This window comes from Poecilia reticulata, chromosome 21, assembly GCF_904066995.2.
Source record: "Poecilia reticulata chromosome 21, P_reticulata-male-v2, whole genome shotgun sequence".
Classification (NCBI taxonomy): domain Eukaryota; kingdom Metazoa; phylum Chordata; class Actinopteri; order Cyprinodontiformes; family Poeciliidae; genus Poecilia; species Poecilia reticulata.
The window spans coordinates 5912360-5930422 of NC_088850.1; the positions used below are offsets into that span (position 1 = coordinate 5912360).

Consider the following 18063-nt stretch of genomic DNA (forward strand, 5'->3'; position numbering starts at 1 on the left):
ATATTATATAATTTAAATATTTATAATTTAATAGCTACAATAAAAAAAGAAGCCGCGAGACGAGCACTGTCAGAGCTACTGCGCATGTGTGGAGGCGGCTAAATTCAAAACTTTAGACGTTAGCTTTAGGTTGGAGAATCGCGCACTATCAAAAAACAAATGTCTCATAAAACGTTTTTACGATAGTTAGTAAGTATTAACACAGATGTATCTGGTGTAGAACGAAGACGTTGATTTACAGTGAATAAGGTACGTGGCTTAATACTGGTTTGACGGGCATTTTATCAATAGCTTGTTGACTTTAAAGCTAGTGACAACAACTGTTTCTGTTAAAAATGTTAGCAATATTGAAACATGCATTTCTTTATGTATATAAAATGAAGCCAAAGATTCTCTCAATGTTTTTCACAAGGTCTAGGTTATGTTTATGTTAATTATGTGTGATTCAACAAAGACGCTAATGTTAGCATCCGACTCTTAAATTCAATGTTTTTAATGAATATGGGGTTATTTTGAAAGATCGGTTTGATCTGAAGTTGATCTTTGGTTAGTAGGATGCTAACGTAGCTTAGCCTTTACATTGCGCTTCTATGTGAATAAAGGTTGCACAAACTATAAGCGGTGTTTGGAAACATAATGTAATTTGAACCAGTTTTAAACAGTGGGGAGTTTTAATAAAGCTGGACCTAAATGATACAAACACTTAAAAACAGACTTTGTTGTATTTTCGCAAGGAGAGTAAGACTTTGCTAATCGTAATCAAGTAGTTTTCTTGTGAAGAATAACCTACTCCAGGTGTGATCATTCCTTAAAAGCTATAAAATAACTTTATTAATGTACAGTAAAATTCCCTTTTAAATTAAATGAGTTATCAGTAAAAAAAATTCTGGCCTTTTGTTCATGAACATGCCCATCCAAACCATTTAAATCTGTACATTTATGTTCTAGTTATTGATCTAATATTTTTTACAGGTAAAGATGGAACCTGTGGATGCAGGAAAGAATGTGTAAGTAAAAGATATTTCTGTTTAGAGTTTTATTTATGGTTGTTCCCTACAGGTACAAGATTTAAAAGTACACATGTGTAAAAGGAGTTCATTGATTGATTTTGCATATAAGAATTTTTTTATTTATTCATCTACAATAAGAGATGAATTGAACATTTTAGCCATGATATAACTGCAGAATATCAAGCATATGTTGAATTTATTGTTTTTACATAACATTTTTCTGTACAGATAAAGACTTAAATTAAGAAAACAAACTGACCGAATAATAATTTGTGTGTTTTGGTACAGTGAAGGCAGCGGATGTTCCAAGCGACGCATTTCTTCTGTAAGTTTTACAAATAGTTTATTACAGAAAGTACACGTAATCCTTCCAGGTTTTATTAGCTAAGGCAAAAGAGAGGGTGTGAAACTTCCTGTTTCATCCGTCTGACCTTTTATCCATTCATCTCTCTGTCATTCATCCATTTTTCATGGTTCCTTGTTCACATCTTGACCACTGTAGAAATATCTGTAATAAGTTATGAGTGAACTCCTGTGTTTGTATTAAAAAAACATGAGATACATACATTTCACATGTAAAATTAATTTCCTAAATTAAAATTTTCAGATTTTAAAGGCACCACGGAAATCATTATTACTGCGGGACTCAGAGCAACAAGAAAATGAGGTAGTTGAAATGCCCAGGTTTTGTTTATTCTGTTGCAGCATGTTAAATGTTGCAAAATAATAATGATACGAACTGTTAAAAAAGACGCGTTTTGTTCAGTTATTTATTTATTTTTTTTAATCTCCGCTAGGTGGAAACTGCCAAACCGGTTGAAAAGAGAAATTCGAGGAGAGTGAGTTTTGCTCCAGCCAACGACGTTCTGCTGTTTGCCAAGTGAGTGAAAGAAGAAAACACCTTCTACGTTTCAAGTTGAAATCGTTTTTACCCAATCAGCTCGTTTGGTTTTAATAGGGATGCTAAGAATGCTTCGCCTGCACGTAACCCTCTTCAAGAGCTAATGGCACCAGGTATGCAGGAAAATTATACATTATTCCCTTTTATTCCTATTTGTTTGTAATTGTGCTTCTGTTTTATATCACAGCCACTGCAACAACACAAAACAGGTAAAGAGAGCAGTTTAATAAATATCAGTTAATTTATTTGCGTCTGTTTGAGCGTGTACACGTTTTGTTGTCTTAATTAAGGGTTCAGGTGGTGACAGCTGAGGACACAAGCCCACAGATCATGGGTAGGAATATTGTGTTATTTGTTAGTAGTTTTTGTCTGTTTTTAGTATTTTTAGTAACTCAGCTCTCTGAACGTAGGCATAGACACCCTGCTGAATGCTCCTCTACATACGTCTCAACAAAGAATAATGGTGAGTGTGAAATTCAGATGCTGGTTATTTAGTTTAGTTTGTAGTTTTGGTACTTGTAGAGATATTTCATAACTCTAACAACAAATGATTTAAAGGTATTTTCTCTGATCTACCCACAGTTTACTGTAAAGAAGTGAGGTTATGTGACTCCCGAGAAACAATATGAAGGCGATTGTAGTTGTGATTCAATTAGGGGTTGTAATCTAGCTGAGTGATGATGCCCACCCCCCCTTCCACCTTTTTCAAATCTAATGAAATTGTCTCGATCTTTTGTGCTATGTTTGTGCAGCAAATTTTTTTGTTTGTGCTGCTATCGTTAAGATATTAAGAAATGTTTCCAGAGGTCATGAAAGGTCAATCCTCCCAGCCCCTTTCACATTTGCAAAAATAAATACATTTGGTGTCAATCAACTCGATGTAGTTTGTGCTGGTTTGTGCAGCACCTCAGCATTTTTAAATGAAATTCACAGTCCCAACATGAACAGATTTTCATTGACCTTTCACAACCTCTGGAAACTTTTTATTATTATTATTATTATTATATTTAAAATGATACCGGCACAAACGACAATTTTTGCTCCACAAACTTGGCTGAGTTTATTGACACCAAATTTGTTTGATTTCGTAAAAGGTCTCAAACGTTTGAGACCAGTTTTGTTAGATTTTAAAGAAGTGGGGGGACAAATTCACTCTGGTTTGTAATTTTGTTTTTTTTTTTCTCAGTATGAGTCGACTAGTCTAAACAGATTTGAGGATTTTTGTTAGTTTTCATTACAATAATTCATCAAAAAAATTAAGTTATTTGAAGAAATAAGCTGATATGTAATTATCAGATATAAAATAGTTTATTATGAAAGGAATTATTTTCTCATTTATTTTTATGTTTAGTAAATATTCATTGAGTTCATTTGCTTTGACTAGGTCCACTTTGACAGCGGCAGTGGCATTGGGGAGAACACAGTGGTGTTTTCCACAGAGGACGCCGACATGGACGTGACTCACAGTCACACCATAAACATCAAGAGTGATGCAGATCTGCTTGGAGATCCAGACCATCAGAACTACGATCTGCTGCTCTCAGGAGGGGGGAACGTAGCCGATGTTTTCACAGAAGTGCCTCCCAGGCATTTTGTACAAGGAGCAAATCAGGCGTCAGCATCACTGCTGGATAAAAAAGCAGATTCAAGTGTGGAAACGAGAACCGTTTTCACAGCGGCTCCTCTTTTGGATCCTGGCTTTAAAGACTTCCTCTCAAGCCTCTCCAAACTGAGTCCATCCAGCACCGGGATGACACTTTTAACCTCCGACGACATAAAATCATCTCTGGCTGCGGACATTGACAAAGAAAATCAGGTGCCAAAATCTCAGAGCAGCAGCAGGAATACTGGAGAATCTTTTAATGGAAGTGGTTTCCGTCCAGACGATGATGTGAGCATGGACGAGACTGACGCTCAGAACGGCTGCATTCTGGACGACAACGACGACGATCCTTTTCAGTGTCTCTTTCCAACTCAAGAGATGTACGAAAAGTCTGAAAGACAGTCACAAGCCAGAGGAACGAACCAGCAACAGAGCTGTGACAGCCTGGAGTCGAACGACCGAAAAGGTGAGAAATCTCACATCTCTGTCTTTCTTGAAGCTTAATGAGTAGTTTTGCACATAATTGTGTCAATAACCAAAATAGTAACAAACATGGGTCTTTAGTGCGAATATACAGCTCTGAAAAAAAACTAAGAGCCCACTGCACTGAACCCCATTAAAACCTCCTGGTTTTTCCTCCAAATGTTGACCTCTGAACTCTTCCTGAGTTAAAACATTAGTGTTGTTGTTTCTAAATGAACATTAACTTGTTTTTTTTTTGCATTATTTGAGCTCTGAAAGCTCTGCATCTTTTTGTTATTTTGACCATTTCTCATTTTCTGCACATAAATACTAAATTTTTGTCAGTAGACATGTTGTCAGTAGTTCATAGAATAAAAGAGCAAAGTTCATTTTACTCAAACATGAACCTATAAAGAGTAAAATCAGAGAAACTGATCATTTTAAATGGCCTCTTAAGTTTTTTCAGAGCTGCATATAGCTGGGCAAACATTATTTAAACTCATAGTTTCTTTTCTTTTTTTTTTTAAGCTACATTTCTTAATGTAAAATATTAGCCAAAGCTCATGTATAACCCCTATTGATGAATGAATGGATGTTTTATTTTAGACTCAACATCCAACTTTAAAAAGAGGAACAAATAACAGATATACTTATCTACAATCGCCTAAAAATTTACATAAAATTTAATAATAGACTCCACAGCTGGGAATGATATTGCTGTTATGTTAAAATATAAATAGGTATTTAAAAAACATTTCAGTAAACTGAAAATTATACAAACAGTATCTGCACTGTAAGTTGGTTTATCAGCTCAATAGTGGATTTCTCAACAGTTAATTTACTATTTTTATTTTCTTTTTCAGCCAAGAAATCTTTAATAAACCTTTCTGTACTCACTCCTCTTGAAAGCCATAAGGTGAGTTTCAGAGATGCTCTCTGAAGTTTTTTTTTTTTAAAGAAGTTTAACTTGTGGATTTTTGGAAAGCAGCCAGACGTTAACATTTTGTAATTTCTGTGGGTTTTTTTGTGTTTTTTTTCCAGGTTTGCTCAGGTTTAATAAACGACTTCAGAGAGAAAACGGTTGTGTTCACTGCAGATGATTTTATGGACATCACTCAGAATCTGACGGGAAGCATCGCCGGCGCCGACCGCTCCCTGCTGCAGCACAAAATCCCAACGGATGACATCGACCGAGAGAACTACCCAAACAGGAGCGGTGTCGACCCGGCAGCTCCTGTCAAACCTGGAGGGGATTTCAGCACGAATATGACTGGAGCTCAAACAGCCCTGGGATCAGATGATGTGTTTCAGTTTCTCCTTCCTTCAGAAGAAATGCAGCGTCTCCGTCAAAGTCAGAAAAAGGAAATCTTTGCATTAGGACAGCAGCACATTGATGGACCACAGTCATCTGATCATAAAGGTACAAAAAAACCCTCTAGTTTGGTTTTAGTAAGGAGATAATAGACAAAAGTTGGAGGAGTAAGAGCATTAATATAGATTGTAAAAATAAAAAAATATATACTATAACTCAAATTGTTGTGGTTGTAGTTGGGCCTGTCATAATAACCAATAAATCAATTATCGCATGATAAATTAAAAGAAACTCAATAATTTCCAATTTTATGATTTACTGTTTTTCTACAAAAACTGGACGATAAAAGTCTCCGGTTTGGAGTTTTGGTCTCAACTAAACGGTTATTTGGTGGATAATTTTGTTTCCAGAGACTTCATAATTCATTGTATTGGTTGTTTCTGTTGTTTTGTTGATTTATTTTGGATATTTAAATGTCCTCCAGTTCCAGTGTTTAAATGTTCATTAGAATTTAAAGTTTATTGATCTTTGTGAATGTGTTCAAACATTATTATGCCATTATTATCATATTACTGGCAAATTGTCTCAAAACAACAATATTGTTTATCGCGATAACTTCTGGGACGATTAATCGTCCAGAAACACTCTTATTGTGACAGGCCTAGTTATACCATTATCTATCCACTTTATATGTCCTTAAAAATAAAGAACATTGTTTTTTAACTGTTTTAAAACTGTTTTTAATGAACATTATATTGTGACGAGTGCCGTCACCGAAATCACACATATCTAACATGTTAGTCAATGTTTCATTTGTTTTGGTTCAAAAGCAACTCTAAACGGGTTTTTAGTCTTGATTTAACTCAGTTTCAGCTGTTTTGCAGAGTTCTGGAAGTTTGTTCCATATTTTTAAAATAAATCTGAAATAAAACCTAAAACTTAAATAAAATTTTATCATTTTGGAAACCAAAAAGTTTAAACATTAAAATATCTTGATCCTCATAACTGACACATCTGGAAGGGATTAAACTTTAATGGGTTTTTGATCCTCAAAACAGTTTCAAACATAAAATACTCAAAATGTTTATCATTTTAAGTGCTTCTATTGCAGTCCTCTGCTATTATAAGTGGTTTTGCTGTTTATTTAATTGCACTTACAGAAGAAGACAACGGTTGTCTCCCATTGTACATTCGGTGATAAAACAGATAGTTAATGTGATTTATTTTACTTCTCCAGGTTTGGAAACCTCCTCAAAGCTGAACATGGAGCCACAAAGGCATCAGTTGATGGTAAATAAGCTGCTTTTTATTTTATTCGTCTAAATCCCAGAAATTAAATTTGTATCTGTCAGCATAAAAGCTGTAGCTTAAGACAGAAATTCACTTTTTGAGAGAAAAACAGGTGTTTTGACATCCTGTATTTCTCCGTAACAAGACTTTTATGCTGCCTGAACGTTTCTGTTTTGTTTGTTTTTTTAGCAAAATTAAGATTTATTGTGTTTTAAGTCATTAGTGATTTTAGAAACACTGCTTTATGTTCTCGGCCATTTATAATTTGAATATTTATAAACAAATATTCACGAGTAGGTGAATGAACACTCCACAAACACAAGATCTTACCAAGTATTTTTGGTCTAGTTTCTAGTGCAAATATCTTAATACACTTGAAATAAAACAAAAAAGTAACTTTCCAGCAATATACTGGAATTCTTGGAATACTTGATAAATGTATTTTATTTAATAAATCTTGTTTTATAAGTCTTAATCTTAAGTGAATTTGTCTTGCAATAGAACAAGTACTTTCCCATCAATATTAAGGAATTATTTACTTAAAACAAGCTGCTATATCTTACTAAAAAGTTACTTTTCAGTTAGTTTTTAATTATTTCAAGTTTGCTGAGATATTTTCACTAGAAACTAGATCAGATAGAGTTGGTAAGTTCTTGTGTTTTTGCAGTGCAGATATCTTTGAATAAATATTGTGTGATTAGAAAGCTGTAGTTGTACGGCTAGTCTGCAAATTGTTAAATACTTCGATGTTTATGAGCTACAGTTGTTAATATAAAATATCCTTTTTGCTGACTTTGTCTTTCTACACAGGATAAAGTTGCAGCTCCAGATGACTACAGAGAAAAAACGTTGCGGTTTTCTGCTGATGACGACAGTTTGGACGTGACACTGAGTCACACCGTACACACCTCCACTAACATCAAACCGAATCCACTCCAAAACGTCAACATGGCGCCCTCATGCGAGGAGAAATCCATCAGATTCTATGCTGACGACGTCACAATGGATATGACTCAGTGCCTCACCACGAATATAGCCACAGATTTAGCAACAGACAAATTTTCATCCTTACTCAGTTTATCAACACCAAACGATTGCAACGTTGATCCAACAATGATGGCTGATGGATTCACAGTTTATCTGGAAGACAACATGGACATGACTGAAGCTCAGACAGGACGCATTTTGGAAGCTGAAGTGAGCGAAGAAATGCTACATAAACACGAGTCCCTTCAGGCTGTTTTACCCACTGAAGCTAAGCTCCGTCAACGTGTTCATGGGAAGACTGAGAGGAACTTGCATCATCAGCATAAAGAAGGATTTGGAGCATCAGATTATACAGGTGATGTAATGGCAGACAGTTTTATATTTATTATTATTATTAGGTAAAAACTAACATGTTCTAAAATGTCTACAAGCATTTGAAATAACAATTATACCACTAATTGTCAACATTAGAAGTGTTGACAATTAGTGGTATAATCCAGTTTAATGTAAACTGGATTTCTGTTTAAATGTTTTTTTTATGTTTACATGCAGAAACTTCAACAAAGACCTCTCTCAAGACAATAATACAAAGAAACCAGGTGAGATTAAAGTTTTAAGTAAAATATATTTGAGTGTCAACTTTTTTTAATGCAGTAATTACCTTGTTCATTAAAATTTAATGGAAAATTCTGTTTCCTCAGGTTGAGTTTGGGTCTAAAGATGACGGCAGAGAGAAAACCGTGAGATTTGACGCGACTGATGTCTGCATGGATGTGACTCGATGCAACGCGATGGACATTAGCAGTGATTTCCAACTTCCAAACCAGGATTTGGCTGCAGATGGAGAGAAAACCGTAAGATTCGGTGCAAATGATGCAGAAATGGATGTGACCAAAAGCCACACAGTAAATATTCTGAGCGATTTACCTCTGCAGTCTTTCACAAACGTGGCCTTACCTGCAAATGGAGAGAAAACGGTGCGGTTCAATGCAAATGACGCAGCAATGGATATAACGAGAAGTCACACGGTGGACATTGCTCATGATTTAAATGTGCTTGTACATAAAAAAGAGGATTGCTTACCTGCTGAATGTGAGAGAACACAGAGGTTTGGTGCAAGTGTTGCAGAAATGGATGTCACCAAAAGCCACACAGTGAATATTATGAGGGATTTGCCTTTGCAGTCTTTCCCAAATGTGGCCATTCCTTCAAATGAAGAGAAAACTGAGCGTTTCATTTCAAATGATGCAGCAATTGATGTGACGAGAAGTCACACTGTCAAGATTTTCACCGATGTAAAAATGGCCTCAAGCCAAAACGAGAACTTGCTGCCTGCTGGTGGAGAGAAGACGGTGAGGTTCAATACAAATGATGCAGCCATGGATATAACAAAAAGTCACACTGTGAACATCGTACATGATTTAGACCTGCTTCCACACCAAAACCTGGACGCAACTTTACCCGCTGATTCTGAGAGAACTGTAAGGTTTGGGCTAAACGACCCAGAAATGGATGTGACCAAAAGCCACACAGTAAATATTAGGAGGGATTTGTCACTGCGGTCTTTCCCAAATTTGACCATGCCTTCAAATGGAGAGAAAACGGTGCGGTTCAGTGTAAATGAGGCAGCCATGGAGGTGACCAGAAGTCACACTGTGAACATCGTACACGATTTAGACCTGCTTCCACACCAAAACCTGGACGCGTTACCTGCTGATGATGAGAGAACTGTAAGGTTTGGGGTAAACGATAAAGACATGGAATCGACAAAAATTCTGACGGGGAAGGTTCTTGTGAATTCAAATGTGTTGTCAGACCAAATTGTCAACTCGCCGTCTGCTAAAGAAGAGAAACTGGGTTGGCTGGCAGCAAATGATGTTACTATGGATATTACCCGAAGCCACACTGTAAGCATCGTCACGGATTTCGACCAGAGTACGGACTCTTCTCCCACTGACACAGAGAGGATAAGCAACACCTTTGTGGATGAGACAGGAAGTGACACAAAAAGCATTTCGAAGAATTATAAACTAGCGTTACGTCACAACGTCAAATTGTTGCCGAAATCTGGAGAGAAAACCACAAAATTCACAACAAATAATGCAACTATGAATATGACTCACTGCCCTAGTGTAAATATTGTCCATAATCCCCTATTACACCCTGTTATGTCAGATCAAAACTCTGAGAACATGAACGATACCCTCACTATGAAGGAAACGGACAGTGGGAACTGTGGTCTGGATTCAAATCCGTCTCCATCAACACAATCCGATCTGTTTCAGACGAGCTGTGCCCAGGTTGAGGCTAACAGAAACACACCATCATGTCCAGACTCAAGTCATTCCCTCTGTAAAACACAGGAACCCGACACTGGTCCTGAAAATGAATCCTCAAGCTTGGGCTCAGATGTGGGCAAGCCGATAAATAAAACCAAAACCGACACTGAGGAAATCTGTGCAAGCCTGGATCAAACTGATCCATTGGCGTCATCTACAGGTGATCCATCTCAAGGTGTTTCTTCCAAACAAAACCCTCATTCAAAAAGTTTCAAGGAATCTGTGTCTGATGAACATCGACCTGGAGCAGAAACACAGGCCGTATCACAGAAGATGGAAAGCTCACCCAGTAACTCAGATCAAAATGCCGATGTTCTGTCTTCGCGGATGTCCAGACGAAAGAGTTTAGCGGATCTCCAGTCCAAAGTGAAACGCTTGAGCCAGTTGATAAATGCGGCTCCTGATCCTGCTGCTGTGGAAATCTGCACAGCTTCATTGCTTCATCTGGATCCCAAACTGGAAACGAATACCAATGATGCAGAAGCAGAACCACCACTCTCTGTTGCAACCATTTCAACTCCTTTCAGCTTAAAGACGAAACAGCTGATGTCAAGGCTGTCAGTGGGAGGCTTTAAACCAAAACTCCCTAAAAGAAACACAGCAGATGAGTTGAATAAATCTGCTGTTAAAGAACCTATAAAGACATTCACTGTCAGCGTTCCCAATCAGCTGAGCCAATTTGACAAAATCACTGATATTCACGATGAAGAACTGGTGGACTGCGAAGATTTTTCTGAAACGATTGACACCATGACTCCTGAGAAGTTCTCTAAGAAGGACAACTCGTCCGATCAGTTCTCCACGTTCCAGCCTTTGGAGGAAGATATTGCTTACATGGATGACTTCGTGTCCAGCAGCCAGAGACAAAAGAGGTCTCTGGTGGAAAATGAAGACGAGACGGAGGAGGATGAGAAGCGGAAGAAGATGTGCACAGAGTTCACTGAACCGGTATGTCGGAAATAAATTAAGATTTTGTTTTTAGGTTCCTGAAATTGCCATTTAAATCTTTTAAGTTTTATATGTATATTATATTGAGCAACATTAATGAAGTCAAAGTGGCAATGAAAGCAAAATGCCTCAGAATCTTTTCAGTTAAGATCTTAAATACTGTGAGGCGCCACAAAAGGCACAAAGTTCTTAAAGGGAACTGATTATGCAAAATTCACATTTTTGTCTCATCTGCTCCTAAAAACAAACACCCTGCTGTTTTTTTTAGCAGTAATTAAATGATTTTCGGTGTCTGGAAAATGAGCTGTTTCAAAAACCTCCCAAATATTAACTAACATTCAAGGGCCACTACGCCGTTTCCTAGCCACCCCACCGAATCCCAGCACTGTTACCTAGCAACCCAAGCAAATCTCCAGCACATTTGATTAGCTAGTTTTACCACTGTATGCTGTACAATAGCTGCTGGAAAAGAGAAATGTTTTGTTGTTTTAAAACAGAAAAACTTTGATGCATTTTTTGTTAGTTGTGAACGAGGCTCCACTTCTGCTTTTCAAAGTGCCTGTTTGCAGCCATTTTCAAGGGCAAGTGTAAATGTTGAGGGGGCGTGGCCAGCAGCAGTTTTTTTGGATTTAAAGTGACAAGAGACCTTAGGAGGTCAAATAGGCAGAACTGAGCAGAAGTGAGAACAATTTTGTACACAAAATGGAATGACCACGTTTTATATAGTCCATAGACCAGGGGTGGGCAATCCTGGTCCTGGAGGGCCGGTGTCCTGTAACTCTTAGACTTCTCCCTGGTCCAACACACTTGAATCCAACACCTGAATCACCTCGTCAGTGCAGTCAAGTTCTCCAGAGTCCTGCTAACGACCTCATTATTTGACTCAGGTGTATTGAAGAAGAGACGCATCTAAAAGTTGCAGGAGATCGGCCGGGAGGCCTGGAGTTGCCCACCCCTGCCATAGACTGTTTAACAATGCATCCTTTGTAGGAATCAGATATTTTACCCTAGAAATCACCCCTAAAACAAGCAATTTTTCTTCTTCTACATCTTATTGGTCTAAAAATCACTTCTTGCTCATTGTTTCTTGTTTAATTTCTCCGTAGGCATCTGAGTCTGATGTTGACTATGAAAGCAACATGGCCGCTGCTCGTACGCAGACCATCGACTCGCATACAAACACAAATAGCAGATGTGAAATTGCATCAGAGTCAAGTAAGATGTCACAGTTTAAAATGAAGGCATTGATATTCTTACTCATCTGTTGTTTCTTATTGGTCATTCTCACCTTTTTAATATTTTCTAGCTTTCAAACACAGCCTGTTTGAATCCCAGCTTGAAGACTACGGCAGCGATGCACAAAAAGTATGTCCTTTTTGACAAATTCAAATTGAAAACGTGATTTCAATTTGAAATCAAGTATACATCCATTATTGTCTCGGTTTCAGAAACTCGAAGATGGCACAATTACAGTTTTGGAGTTCTTCAATCTCTTCAGCATAGATTTTGTCATCCATAATCCTCGGCAGAGCGTCCTTCCTGGCAGAGTGCGGCTCATTTTTGTTTGTATATTCACATTTACGTAATCAAAGCTAAATTTTGCTTTGATTGTTATGATTTATTTTGTTTTTGCAGCTTCTGGACAACTCAAATGCAACGGCATTGGATTTATTAAAAGATAAACATATAAGCCGTCCTAAACAAACGGTTTATGAGGCAGATGTCAAGACCCTCACAGAAAAAGTGGAAGGGTATGTATTTTAATTTATTTTTTATTTTTTTACACAAAGTTAAACATACCACTTTGCTCAAGGTTCAATGTTTTTGTATTTGTCCCTTTTCCAGGCTGAAGTATCGAATGCAAGATTTAGGAAAACCTCTTAAGACTGTAAATAGATCTTTGTGGGAGGAAGTGAATCATTTCACAGAGAAAAAGGTACTAAAGAATGAATCTTATTTGTTTCATGAATCCGATAGTGAACTTCCACAATTTAATCAGGTTTATGTGTGTGTGTGTGTGTGTGTAACCTTTCTATATTCGTCTCAGATCCAGTAGGTTGACTTCATTACAGGTTTACTGTATTTATTCGAACAACAGAGGATATTGGTTGACGTCAGTCCAGCAGCTTCTGCCCCTAAACATTAAATAAAATATAATAAATAATCCTAAACAAACTACAAAGCAATATCTCTCGATAAGCAGTTAAGTTGTAAACTGCTTACAACTTAAGCAGTTTACTCATGAAAAATTACTCATGAAAAACACTGTATATGATTGGATTTGTCTAAAATATAAGCAAAAGACGCGGAGCTGATCTTAATACACAGCAGTTGCAGAATGGCAACAGAAAGAGGGGGAGGAGCAAACAGTTACTGGTTGCTACGGTAACCACCATCTGCCAAGAGCAGCATAGGGGAGGAGCTATGGCTTACCGGTTGCTACGGTAACCACCAACTGCCAAGAGCAGCCTAAAACCACTTGTGTGAAGTTGGCCCCCCCCACCTTCTTCAAATCAGACAAAATTGGTGTCAAACGTTTGTGCTACGTTTGTGCAGCAAGCATTTTCGTTTGTGCTTCTTTGGCTTTGAAGATAGTAATGAAAGTGTAAAGGTCAACCAGCCCCCCCATTTTTATGAAATCAAACTTTCTTTATATCTTTAAAATGATGGCAGCACAAACGAAAATTTTTGCTGCACAAACGTTTGACACCAATTTTGTCTGATTTGAAGACGGGGGTCAAGGGGCAGCTTCGCTCAGGTACTAAAATCCTTGTTCCATGTGTAACTTTTTTTTTTTTTTTTGCTGTCGTCACCAGCTCAAATCTTTCGGCGCTAAGCTAAAGGAGAGAAACAACTTCTTCAGAAAAAACAGCAAAGTTCAGAGTCACGAAATGAAGGAGGAGCTCTACGCAAACCTTGTTCGAGTTAATCTGGTGAGACTCTTTGCAACAATATCGTTAAGGTTGTGTGTTCAGAAACGGATTTTATTTTATTTTTTGTTTGTTTTTGTTTTTTTCAGGAGGAACAGCAGAAACTGAAGGGAACAATCAGTCAGGCAGATGAGATGATTCAAACTCTGGATGGCTGCATCAGCGAGTTGGAAGCAGGTACACATCGGAAAATAACAACCTGCAATTATTACGCTCCAAACAACATATTGTGAACTCTACTTAAATAATCAGTGTATTTAGTTTTTCACACACCGATTTTCATTCTAGCTTTAGCTTTATTCTAGTAAAAGTGAAATATTTTGTGTTTCATACTTTGAAATTAGACTCTCAGGGAGAAAACGGCATAAGAAAGGAGAGGTTGATGTGTTTTCCTTTTCCTACAGAACTGGATGCAGTTGTGGAAAAAGGCTCAGAAAACAAACCTAGTTTAAAATCACTACAGGAAGGTAATTTGTGATAAATCTCATCTACTTGTTTTTTTTCTAACTTACTTGAACCTAAATAATGAAATTGTGTTTTCTTATAGAAATGTCAAAGGTCACTGAGACTTTGGCTGACCATGAAAGGTGAGTTAGCTTCATAAAGATTTGCACATATTCAGTTTTAATGTTGTTCATTAAGTCTGACAAATACTTTTGGTTTGTTTTAGACAAACATCTGAACTGGATTTGGAGAAAACGAAGAATTCAAGTGAACTAACGAAGCTGAAAGCTGAAGAGAGGAAGCTGGAAAACTACATCGAAGCGCTAAACATGTCCGTCTGTTTTCAGGGGGGTTCATGCTTTTGTGTCAGAGAATATTGAAGATTAATTTGATTTATTTTATCAGGCTGAATGAATGGAGGCTTGAAGAGAAAGACGACAAGAAAGACAACTGTTCAGTTTTCACTTTCCTCCATAAGACCTTGTTCCTGCGGTTGGTGTATGAAAAGACCAAAGGTGAGATTTTTTTAGTTATTTCATAGTCTGATGCTTAAATATTTAATATTTAGTTAAATTATTCCTACCGATGATCTTTGAAATGGGGTTACCATGACCAGTTGAGGAAAATCTGTTGTGTTATTAAATGTACTGTATGTAATATGTCACAAATTGGGGGCCAAAACTGTTGAGGTGAAAATAGTTGCGGGTTAGAATTTTTAATTCAAATTTTTCTTTTAATGAAAAATTAATTCTACTGTCAGAATTTCTTCTTTTTTTCAGCTAAACACTGAACCAAATACACAACATTATGATAAAACATTGTCTGACTTCAGTACAAAACATCTAAAATATTTTGAGCCTATTATTTTTCTTTTAGGAATTTTTATATATACCGGTATATATTTTTAATGAACTCTTGGTAACAAGACATTTGTCATTCTTTCTTTAAAAAATCTTAATTTAGTTAAATTTAACATAAATCTTCGTTTGATGTTTTTTGTCTTATTTACTGACAGATTAAAGTAAAAACAAACAAATGCTGAATAGCTTCTATTTTTAACAGGAATTAAAATTAATTTTATCCATTTGTCCGTCCCTCTGATCATTCATATTTTCTTCCTCTTCTTTTCTTTACATTATTTTCTTTCTTCTTACTAAAAACATTTTATTAGGAAGCTTCATCTAATATCTAAATGTTTTTTTTTAAGGAAACGATGCTGACAGCAAATCTGAGAGGAAAATAACAAACATCAGCTTCAAGTTTAATCTCAGTGGTGAGAAAATAATCTGTGTTGCTCTTGTTTATCTCTAATCTGGCCCTGCATTAATTTAATCTGACCATGATCGTGTTTGTTTCTAATTTTGTTTAAAACTTTATATACATTTTTTCCCCTACCAGATGAGAAGTCGCAGTGTCACGCTCGTCTAGTTCATCAACTAGTCTCCCAGTTCATTGAGGGAGAGTCTGACTGGGTGGAGAAATATCCCACCAGTGGGCACGTCCCAAAGGTTGGTGTGAAAACACACGTTTGTTTTTAAGAGTTACATTCAGCTGTTATAATTCCTGCTTAAACTTTAAAAACAGACAAAAGTAGGAAAAATTCGCTTTAACTCGCTCTTTTCTGGTTATAAATGATTAGACTGATTAAAATAGTAGTAGCATATGAACCCCCTTGCATGACGGTGTGTATGTCCGGAAATTCCACGCATGCGCACAACGCTGGAGGAAAAAAAAAAGACGATTCTTTTACATGGACTGCGCCCAGTCCATTATCGTCGCGCTGCCGCGGTGGAACAAACTGAAACCTGGAGATGTAGGTATTATTAGTTTAGTGCAGTGCACCACAGGAAAGGGAAATTAGCGCAGAAAAACAACTCAAAACCACTTTTTTTTTCTCTCTTGCTCTGTTTTCTACGTCGGCTACGCTACGCGCAGACTCGTTGCCATAGCAACTGTCAACAGCGCCGCTTTTCAGGATTCAACACCGAAAATAAGAAACACTCAAACGTTTTCCGCACAAAGAACAGAACATTCAGTCCGTTACAATTTTATGTTTTCAGGCTTGATGCGATTAGCAATAAGTGAACGCTATGGTAGATTAGCTATCGCTGCTGTTAGCTAAGCTAACACTGCGGTGTTTGATAGCTAAACACGGAGACTGAGATGGGGGCAGGATCTTGTGCGCGTGACGTCACCCTGCAAGGGGGTCCATATGTTTAACGGCAGGTGAAATAGTTTTCCATATCTGTTGCTAAGTTGAATTAAAGCTGCAAGTTGACGTATTTTGTCCGTTTCCCTGCAGCTTCTCCAAGACGTCAGCTTGGTGGTGAGCCGCTGCCGCCTGGTTGGAGAGGAGCTGCGGCTCCTGAAGATGTGGGGAAATCTTCGCTTTGATATCCTCCACATCAGCTGCTCCCACACCCAGTAAGACTCGCCTCCATTACCAAACAGCATCAACCATTTAAACCCCCAGTTTACTGCAAACACCTACATATATAGGTTGTTTTTGTCAGACTGTAGAATTTGGCTATATGAAGAATTTTATTTAAAAAAATGGAAATGCTCAGTTTTACTTTTTGCCATATTTTCTGTCTTGATGGATGAATGTGTTTTGCATCATTTTAAAAGCAAAGTTGCGTTACATAATATCTCTAAGTTTTGACCCGGTTCCTATATGTTCTGGAAACATAAACACTATTTTTTGCGTCTGTCTTCTTCCTCTAGAATCCACGTTGTCTTCAGCAGTCTGAAAAAGCTTTCCAAGTTTGAGGTCGTCTTCGGTGTCGGGTTGACTGACCAGATCTGCGTCTTCCATGTGCAAAGCTTTAAAAACCTGATCGGAAACGCAACGTAAGTGAAGCAGAGATGGAAATCAACAGGTCAAATTCAGTAAACTAGTAAAATGATGAAATAATTTATGGATAGAAATTACATTGAGAAAATATTTTCAACCTGTGGCTTTAGTTCATTTTCCTTCTTCATTATAATTTTCCATTCCTTGGCTGGAAAAACAGTCTCATAGACTTTATTCTTTAGAAAACTTCTTGATCAGAACTGATAAAAATGGTTATCGTCTTATCAATTAATTGTAAAGATTTAGTAATTCAAATATTCAGTTAAAGTGCATTTATGTTACAAATCTGAAGAAATCAGAGCATTTTTTAGATTATTTCTTGCCTTAAAACACCTGAATCTTTCCCACAACATTGATTTAAGTTTGTTGAAGTAGGAAAAAACTTAAAATACAAATGATAACCCTTGATCTGAGAATTTTTCTGTTGTAAATGTATCACTGTAACATTTCAAACTCTGTCAGTACCAACTAACATGTTTAATTTTTAATAATTGTGGTTTATTTGTAGGATCCAACAGATTGAGGAAGTTGTGGCTTCGCTCAGACCGGGAAGGGACCTGTTTACCAGGATCATCAAGAAAATTCATGAAACTCTTCTTTCTTAACATCAATATGACTCAGATCACATTTAGATCCCAGGTTCTTGTAATCAAACGTTGTAAATATAGAAATTAACGACATAACACTTTTGGCTAAATTTTTTAAATAAAATAAAGCAAATATAAATATGTTTCGCTTACTTTTTTTATTTTTTTCCACAATATCAAATAGTCATAATTGTCTGTTTAAGTTTCTTTGTGAACAAAGCTTGGTGCATTGTGTTTAAAAATAATGTAAAAATTTGGCCTTTTCAGCACAAACAATGAAAACATTACATGTATTTTTAACGGTAGCATCTGAAAACTCAAATATTATTAATTTTTAAAACAAAACTTAAAAAAATATCCTAATAAAAATTGAGCTTTATTTAATTTTCCTTAGAG

General features: G+C 36.8%; 1 protein-coding gene across 1 annotated transcript; it reads left to right on the top strand.

The window, feature by feature from the left end:
* Positions 1-92: 92 nt before the first annotated feature.
* Positions 93-17810, top strand: knl1 (kinetochore scaffold 1). The gene is made up of 32 exons (XM_081602444.1): positions 93-249; positions 973-1007; positions 1299-1335; positions 1618-1677; positions 1808-1890; positions 1969-2024; positions 2099-2120; positions 2202-2245; positions 2322-2374; positions 3296-3980; positions 4840-4892; positions 5018-5396; positions 6526-6578; positions 7389-7920; positions 8118-8164; positions 8267-10852; positions 11959-12067; positions 12159-12217; positions 12301-12399; positions 12488-12603; positions 12698-12788; positions 13669-13785; positions 13872-13959; positions 14187-14249; positions 14330-14369; positions 14453-14557; positions 14632-14741; positions 15434-15499; positions 15625-15734; positions 16529-16650; positions 16951-17076; positions 17589-17810. The coding sequence occupies exons 2-32, from the start codon at positions 979-981 to the stop codon at positions 17683-17685; spliced, it is 6237 nt and encodes a 2078-aa protein (XP_081458570.1). The 5' UTR covers positions 93-249; positions 973-978; the 3' UTR covers positions 17686-17810.
* The last annotated feature ends 253 nt before the right edge of the window (positions 17811-18063 follow it).

Bases quoted from the DNA above. Each gene is read 5' to 3' on its own strand.
- knl1 (XM_081602444.1), top strand. From the start codon at position 979: ATGGAACCTGTGGATGCAGGAAAGAATGT. The intron at 1,678-1,807 runs GTAGTTGAAATG...AATCTCCGCTAG, and splicing joins CAGAGCAACAAGAAAATGAG to GTGGAAACTGCCAAACCGGT. The intron at 3,981-4,839 runs GTGAGAAATCTC...TTTCTTTTTCAG, and splicing joins GGAGTCGAACGACCGAAAAG to CCAAGAAATCTTTAATAAAC.